Consider the following 8,742-nt stretch of genomic DNA (forward strand, 5'->3'; position numbering starts at 1 on the left):
TGTGAGTTAAGTTTTATTTAGGGCAAAATGAGGACTGCAGCCTGGGAGACAGCACCTCAGATAGCTCTGAGAAACAGCTCCACAGAGGTAGGGAGGGAAGGTCAGTGTATATGATTTTGGTGAAGGGGGGAGTTCAGTGCAATCAAGCTTATCTTCCAAAGGTTTTCTGCTAGTCGCAAGGAGCTGATCTCACCGTGAAAGGATTTAATGCTTTTCTACATATGAGGAAGTGAAGCGAACCAAAGGACTGGAAAAGGTCAGTTTTCATTCCAATCCCTAAGAAGTACAATGCCAAAGAATGTTTAAACTACCATACAATTGTATTCATTTCACATGCTAGCAAAATTAGGCTCAGAATTCTTCAAGCTAAGCGTCAGCAGTATGTGAACTGAGACCTTCCAGATGTACAAGCTGGGTTTAGAAAAGGCAGAGGAACCAGAGATCAAATTGCCAGCATTTGTTGGATCACAGAGAAAGCAAGGGAATTCCAGAAAAACACCTACTTCTGCTTCATTGACTATGCTAAAGCCTTTGACTGTGTGGATCACAACAAACTGTGGAATGGTCTTAAAGAGATGGGAACACCAGACCATATTACTTGTCTCCTGAAAACCTGTATGCAAGTCAAGAAGCAACAGGTAGAACCTGATACAGAACTACAGACTGGCTTAAAATTGGGAAAGGAGGATAATTCGGCTGTACATTGTCACCCTGCTTATTTAACTTATATGCAGAATACATCAGGCAAAATGCCAGGCTGGATGAACCACAAGTTGGAATCAAGATTGCCAGGAGAAATAAATATCAACAACCTTAGATAAGGAGATGATACCATTTTAATGGCAGGAAGTGAAGAAGAGGAACTACAGAGGCAGAAAGAACTAAAGAGCCTCTTGGTGAGTGTGAAAGAGGAGAGTGAAAAAGCTGGCTTAAAACTCAGCATTTAAAAAATTAAGATCATGGCATCCAGTCCCATCACTTCAAGGCAAATAGAAGGGGGAAAAGTGGAAGCACTGACAGATTTTGTTTTCTTGGGCTCCAAAATCACTGCAGACAGACTGCAGTCATGAAATTAAAAGACGCTTGCTCCTTGGAAGGGAAACTATGACCAACTTTGACAGCGTATTAAAAGCAGAGACATCACTTTGCCAACAAAGATCCATATTGTCACAGCTGTGGTTTTTCCAGTAGTCATGTACAAATGGAGAGTTGGACCACGAAGAAACCTGAGGGCGAAGGAATTGATGCTTTCAAATTGTGGTTCTGGATAAGACTCTTGAGAGTCCCTTGGACAGCAAGGAGATCAAACTGGTCAATCCTAAAGGAAATCAACCCTGAATACTCATGGGAAGGATGATGGTAAAGTTGAAACTCCGATACCTTGGCCACCTGAAGAGAAGAGCCGAATCTTTGGAAAAGACCCTGATGCTGGGAAAGATAGAAGGTAAAAGGAAAAGGTGGAGACAGAGGATGAGATGATTAGATAGCATCACCGAGCCAATGGACAGGATCTTGAGCAAACTCCAGGAGATAGCGAAGGACAGGGAAGCCCGGCATGCTGCAGTCCATAGGGTCACAGAGTCAGACACGACTTAGAGACTGAACTACAGGAACGGATATGAGATGCAGGAACTGAGATCACAAAATCAGTTCTTGAAAATAATCTCTCTAAAGACCCATTCCACTAGCTTCCCTGGAGCACAAAGGGCCTCATTCTCCTCCCTGTGTGTCGAAGGTCAACAGCTGCAGCAGCCCGGGAGTCAGTCTCTGGAGAGGCAGATGGCAGATGCCCTCAGCAAGTGCCAATTTTAGCTGACACACTCATGTGTAAACTCTATTACCTCTCACTTTCTGCACAACCTCTTGTTCTCCCTGAGTTAACACTTGCCTTTGTGCTTGCTGATTATGTTCTATGAAGCTCTCATGAATTCAGCTTTAATGATTCCCCTGTTTGCGTGACTCTTTCAAGAAGCGTGGATACTTTGGATATTCCATCAGTTTTTCCTTTTTTGGAAATGTCGTCCTGGACCCTGCTGACGTGCTCCCACCTGGTCTAGATTCTTCTGCATCTGGAGCAAGCCATCCTCCTAGGATCTCCCTGCACCACCATCTGGGCAGCACTTTAAAGTGCTGTGGATACTGCATAGCACAGGGAACTCTACCCAGCACTCTCAACAATCATCATCTCAACAATCATCACTGGATTGTACAGCAGAAAGTGACACAGCACTGTAAATCAATTACACTCCAATGAAAACAAAACAAACAAGTAAGCAAGCAGACGTCTACCCCAGATGGCATTTATTAGTCACTTGTTCTTTCAGCCAAACCCAAGTGCCTGCATTGTACCAGGTCACGTTCCAGTTCCAGATCTTTGCTCTAACAATTGAAATTTGACATTCTTGTCCATCCCTTTCTCCCCCTCACCTGATTAGGAGCATTTCCACATTAGGAGAATTCCACACTGAAAGAGTCTTGGTAGGAGGCAGAGACCACCTTCCTCCATTAAAGAAGAAAACCCACTTTCCCACATATTCTTGACAGAGCACACAGCATGATGCTGAGGTCCCACCACTCAGGTGACCACATGTCAGACTCTACTTAGGACGTTGTGACACAGAGAAGCTGGAACTATGCAGGATGCATCTGACAAGGGTGTTGAGAGTGGGAGTCACACCACCCCCTGTTGTCAGGAGCCTCAGTGATGGCCGTCCTCAGCACGGGGTCCATGCCCAGCACGAGGGGCTCACTGTGTGAGCAGTGACACTGTGCCCCAGCAGGGCCGAAACTTCCTTTGTGGGACCTGGCCTGGAGTGGACACTGGATCCTGTCCCCGTGGAGCCATATATATATATATAGTACTGTATGTCTAACTTTATTTGGATCCCATGGTTAGCTCCAAGAATAAGTGAGGAGAACTTAACCTGGAGAATAGTTTCAGAGAGCAAGGATTTCATTACACTGAACTGTGAACCACTGCCTGAGTCTTCAGGTGGAGTAAGAACTACAGTATTTTTCAACATCACACCTCATAATTGACAATATAGGTATTCCCTTTTCTTTCTGAAGGAAAAAAAAAGCTTTTAAATGTGGATTTAAGATCCTTCTCTGGCCACTCGATGTCATTTACCTCAGTGGTTCCCAAATTGGCTAATCACCAGAATTGCTTGTGGGGCTTCTTACGAAATGCTCAGCCTCTCCCCAGAACCACCTTCTCAGAGTATTAGGACAAGACCAAGGGATTGCTTCTTTAACAACCTCTGTGTGTGAGGCTGATACACAGCATGTGCGAATCCTGGTCTATGTTCATTCTTGCTATTAAAAGTGTGATCTGAAGACCAGCAGCATCAGCACCAACCTTATTACAAATGCAGATTCTCAGGCTCTACTCCCGACTGTCTAGATTTAATAAGGGTCCAGGGGAGCACCGTCATCCCCACCCTGGACACCACACTAATCCTACAGGCTCCTCCACTGCATCACTCACCCTTCACCTCCTGATTCTGCTCAGCAGTTAGACTGATGCTTCTAATGAGCAGTCACACCAGGTCATCTTCTAGTCAAACCATCTTATGAGTGCACATCTTTCACAGACATAAGACACCTTCTAATATGCTGGAGGCCCACATGATCTGGCCAGACACCAGATCTCATCGAAATTCCTTGCTCCTCCAGCCACACCTGCCTCCTGGCTCTTCCTTGAACACACACACACTCTCCTGCCCTCCTGCATTTGCACTGGAGGCTCCTCTGCCTGGAGAGGACTCTGCCCAGACATGCTTGTGGACATTCTTTCATGTCCTTCACATCTTTACTCAAAGATCATCTCAACAAGGCCTATACTGAACACGCTAGTAAAACAGCCACATTCCCTGTACCCACACACTTATACTCTGGGTCACCTTCCTCAGAGCACTTGCCAATCTCTAGGCAGACACTTCCCTCACTTATTAGGCTCACTCTGCCCCCCTCACCAGAACACACTGCATGAGGCCAACAAAGGGTGTCTGCTGTTAGTTCACTGAATTTTCACTGATGCAAAAATAGAGCATCATCTATCTGGCACACAACAAATACCAGATGAAGGAACGATCAGTGTAGACGCCTCTGTATTCTGTCTTCATTAATGTGGACTCAGGCCACTTGCTCTCTCTCGGCAGCTACAGCACATCATTCACTCACACTGACATCAGTGCTGCCTGTGCTTTCCCCACAAGAGCGGATCAGCCCTCCCTCCCACACCCACCAGTCTGCACTCTACACATAATGATATTTTCTCTTCAGAAAAGATCCCAGGGGCACAGGTCGCATATTCTTCCTGCTGTGACTATTAGGCAGCACTTTTTAATTCCAGAAGTTTGTTCTGGAAGAGGTCAGCAGTCTCCCCACCTCTTCATGTTACACTAATAGGAGCACAGACACCTTCAGATGCAGCTGCAGAAAGAGGGGTCTGGGGATCTGATGTCGCAGTGGGACCAAGCATCACTCAGTCCCCACAAGGCAGCTGTTTCACACTGTGAGAGAAAAGAATCAGGAAGCAGTTCAGGTCGGTCATGTAAGGCCTGACAATCTCCATAGCCCCCCACACGCTCACATGTCCCACTCAGAGACCCCCGCCACCCTGTGTGTCCCCTCTGCCCCAACCCCTTCCCCAGTCTAGACGCCCCAGGGTCTCACCTTTAGGAACCGTGAGAGACACATCAGAGCCCTGGGCACTGTCACTGCCTGGGGGAGAACAAGACCAGAGTGTGGTCAGAACCCACAGGAGAGAAACTGGAGAAGGCACTTCGAGGAGGGTGAGTCCTGCATGGCCTCCTGTTTGCACCCGCACAAGGGTCTCAGGATTCACACCCTCCATACTTACTTGCAGCCTGGGTGTAGCCCCTTCCTGTTTGACCTGTGAGAAGAAAGTATCACGTGAGCGACCAGGGAGATGACTGAGTCATGAGATCCTAGAAATCCCTAGTCCTGGACAACAAAGAACTTTTCAGAACCGTGACTAAAAATCCAGGACAGTCTCAGGAACATGAAGGAAAGAGACATAGGAGGACTGGACTAGCTGCCCTCCCGGAGGTCTGTTCTCAGCAGGGACATTCCCTCCTGACCTTCAAATGCTGAGAAACAGGCCCCCAACTGGAATTATGAAGATGAAAAATGTGTCTTTCATTTTCACATGTACTTTACAAAAGGGTCAGTCTTAGCATCAGTTCAGATTCCACAAGTGTGTGGAGGGTACTTTCCAGTAACGAGGCAGGCAATCTTCCATCTGGGCCAGACACCCGCCCAGTGAGACAAAAAAAAACAGATCCCTCCCTCCTTTCCCTACCTGAGTGCTTCCTCCAAATCACAGCTCCAGTCACCACAGCTCCAGTGACCATGAGGAGAACCAGGCCAACAATGATGCCCATGATGGGAACAGAGGGCTGAGGAGGTTCTGTGGAAGAAAGGGAAGGAGCCCAGACTTCAAGCTTCAGTCCTGACCTTGCTGATCGTGTCCAGAAGGGCTCCTGACTTATCTGAGAGGAAGCTCCATTCCGACCCCCTCCTTACCCCATCTCAGGGAGAGGGGCTCCTGAAGCCCCTCGTGCTGCACGTGGCACGTGTATCTATGCTCTTCTCCAGAAGGCACCACCAGGGCTGCCCACTTCTGGAAGGTTCCATCCCCTGAAGGCCTGGTCTCCACAAGCTCCATGTCCTGAGTCTGGTCCTCCCCGTCACGCTGCCAGGTCAGTGAGATCTCCTCAGGGTAGAAGCCCAGGGCCCAGCACCTCAGGGTGACCTCATGGTCAGAAATGGGGTGATGGGCCACATGTGTCTTTGGAGGGTCTGAAGAGAAAGAATCAGAAAATTCACATTCCATGGGCCACTGAAGCAGTACCACGTGACCATGCTGAGAATGGAGGAGGTAATGGGTTTGAACAGAAGCAGCAGAAACACCAGACACCAACCTGGACTCCAGGATTGGGAAAAACTCCTAGTTCTTGGAAAGCTCTGGAGTCAGGGTGAGTGCCAAGGTAGGAGAATCCATGTAAGGGGAAATGACAGAGTAATGGTCCTGATTTGGGTGGAGGCTGAATGTCTCAGAAAAGCTGGAGTCTGGCCTCCTAAGATGGTCTCAGGGTGAGAACAGGCCTTGAGGCAGAAACTCAAGATTCACAAGATGGCAGTCAGTGTCAAAGGGCACCACTGACCAGTTATTTCAGGGGTGGTTTTCTGCTTCTCCAAAAACACTGAATGCTTTAACTGTCCTTCAGAGAAATGGGGCCACTGGTGTGTCACTGTCTTCTACAGAATATGAAAACCTGGGGGGATTCCCCCTCTCCAGACAAGAAGTTGGGGCGGTGTTTCCAGAAGGAGCCCATTTTCCTCTCCTCGTGGAAAGCCGGCTCCAGCCTGAGAGGAGATCAGGGAGGCCCGGTGCCCCTCATACCTGCGCGCAGCAGCGTGTCCTTTCCTGTCTCCAGGTGTCTAAGGAGCCACTGCACGCACTTGACCTCCAGGTAGTTCCGTTGGAACTCTGCCTCCCCGGAGATTTCCCACTTGCGCTTGGTGATCTGAGCCACCGTGTTCGCCGCGGTCCAGGAGCGCAGGTCTTCGTTCAGGGCGAGGTAATCCGCACCGTCATAGGCGTTCTGCCAGATCCCGCGGAGGAGGCGCCCCTCCGGCCCCACGTCGCAGCCAAGCACCCACTGGAGGGTGTGAGACCCTGACCCGCCCCGACCACCCGCGCTGATTAAACTCAAACTGTAAATGAAACCGGGTCAAGTCCCTGCCCCCCACTTCCCCAGGCTCCTCCCTCGGACCCAGAGATTCGGGGCGACCCCAGCCAGTCCCTGGGGATGGGGGTCGTGACCTGGACCCGGGCCCGTCTCGCTCACCGGCCTCGCTCTGGTTGTAGAAACCGCGTATGGTGTTCAAGCCTGTTCGCAATCTCTCTTGAGCTTTCTTGGCATCTCGTGTCATCTCTTCCCAATATTCCGGCCCCTCCTGCTCCATCCAAGGCACCCGCGGCTCCATTCTCGGATTCGGGGCGTCGCTGTCGAACCGCGCGAACTGTGTGTCGTCCACGTAGCCGACGGCAAAGAAACGCGGCTCCCCGAAGCCGGGCCGGGACACGCAGGTGCAGAAATAGCTCAGGGAGTGGGAGCCTGGGGGCGGGGAGGGGTGAGACCCGGCCCGATATTCCTCCTGGAGCGGGTCCCGGGTCAGAGGTGATGGGGCCGGGAGTGGGGACGGGGCTAGGGGCACGTGAGACCGAAAAGGTCGGAGAAGGACTGGGACTTCTTAGGGGAGAGAAAAGGGGGCAGGAAGCAGGGGAGGGACAGGACGGAACCAGGTGGGAGAGGACGGGTCCGGGCGAGGGCGGCGGGGTGGCTCCTTCCCTGGGGGTCCTGCCCATCCCACTCCCCCCGGCCCCTTGGCGGTCCCCTCGCCCCTTCCAGCAGAGGCCGTTCCCTCCCGACCCCGCACTCACCGGCCCAGGTCTTGGTCAGGACCAGGACCTCCGAGAGCAGCAGGAGGAGGGTTCGCGGCCCCATGACCCGTATCCTCCGGGTCTGGGGAGAAACCGAGTCCCGGCGGAGGCGGTGTGGGTACCGTTGGAGACTATAACCTGGAATCGCGGGGCCGCTGATTGGCTTCTAGAAACCAGACACCCAATGGAAGTGAGAACTAGGGCCGCGACACGAGTGTCCGGCCGGAAAGGCACAACAGTTTGCCAAGAGAAAGTGAAACTCGAGGAGACTAGGGATTCCCCAACACAGTCCCCGCCCCAAACAAGGCCCTTGACTCTGAGACGCTGAGGACTTGAGAACCAGGTCCGGTAACTGGGACTTTGCCCTAATCCCTCCTCTCCTGCACCGAGAACTCTGCAGTCACACTGTCCCGAGTCCTGGCCCAGCGACTGTGTAGTCAGATATTCTCAGAACATTTTGGTCAGGATATTTATACAGTCCTACAAATTAGTGAGGACCCCTAGGATAATTTTGTTTATGTAGTTACTTCTGTCGATATTTTCCGTAGAGGAAATAACAGTTTAAACATTTTCAACTAATTTATTTAGAATAATGTTAATAACCCATGATTTTTACATGAAAAATAACTATTTCTCCAAATAAACTCTATAGTGGGAACAGTGGAAGTTTTTTCATTATTATATTTTTGCAAGTCTCTTCCTTGTCTGTCTCACTGGATTTTATATTTGTTTTGCATTGAATCCGTTATTTTGATTGAAAATCTATGAAAATAAAAAGGACCATACATATGTAGGAGTAATATTTTTAATAACCTTTCCTGTTATTTGTTGATGTTTATCTTTGATACAAAGCTAAAACTATGCAAGTGATAATTTCTTAAAGGTTATTTTTTCAGTGGACCTGAAACAATACCACTATTTCCTATTCTGTTATATTAAAATCCATAAGCCTATTTTGCAGAGTGGATGTCACTTGTACTAATGTAAGATTTTTTTAAAAGTAATTCATTGTTTCACTAAGTTTTATAGCTCTTCCAGTGTCATTCCTTCTTTCAAATAAAAATTGCATTCCATGAAAAAGAGAGTAGTTCAACTCATACAAATGATTTTCCTTGGGACATAGGACTTTGGAATGTAGCAGAAATGCTTGATGTATACTTCCCATGTCATCATAGAAGATAGTTCTTTTTAAGAAAAATAACCATTTACTAGCATTTTGAGATACGACCATAAGCCTATTATTTTCCTAAATGAAGCAGCTCATTTTG

The 8,742-nt window shown here is 49.0% G+C and overlaps 1 protein-coding gene across 1 annotated transcript; it reads right to left on the reverse strand.

Moving 5' to 3' along the window:
• Positions 1-2,284: 2,284 nt before the first annotated feature.
• LOC102394332 (BOLA class I histocompatibility antigen, alpha chain BL3-6) lies at positions 2,285-7,732 on the reverse strand. The gene is made up of 8 exons (XM_006052296.4): positions 7,475-7,732; positions 6,879-7,148; positions 6,431-6,706; positions 5,551-5,826; positions 5,327-5,434; positions 4,865-4,897; positions 4,678-4,725; positions 2,285-4,514 (listed from the first exon to the last, which is right to left on the reverse strand). The coding sequence occupies exons 1-8, from the start codon at positions 7,536-7,538 to the stop codon at positions 4,510-4,512; spliced, it is 1,080 nt and encodes a 359-aa protein (XP_006052358.2). The 5' UTR covers positions 7,539-7,732; the 3' UTR covers positions 2,285-4,509.
• Positions 7,733-8,742: the final 1,010 nt, after the last annotated feature.

The sequence above is a fragment of the Bubalus bubalis genome, chromosome 2, assembly GCF_019923935.1.
Source record: "Bubalus bubalis isolate 160015118507 breed Murrah chromosome 2, NDDB_SH_1, whole genome shotgun sequence".
Taxonomy (NCBI): domain Eukaryota; kingdom Metazoa; phylum Chordata; class Mammalia; order Artiodactyla; family Bovidae; genus Bubalus; species Bubalus bubalis.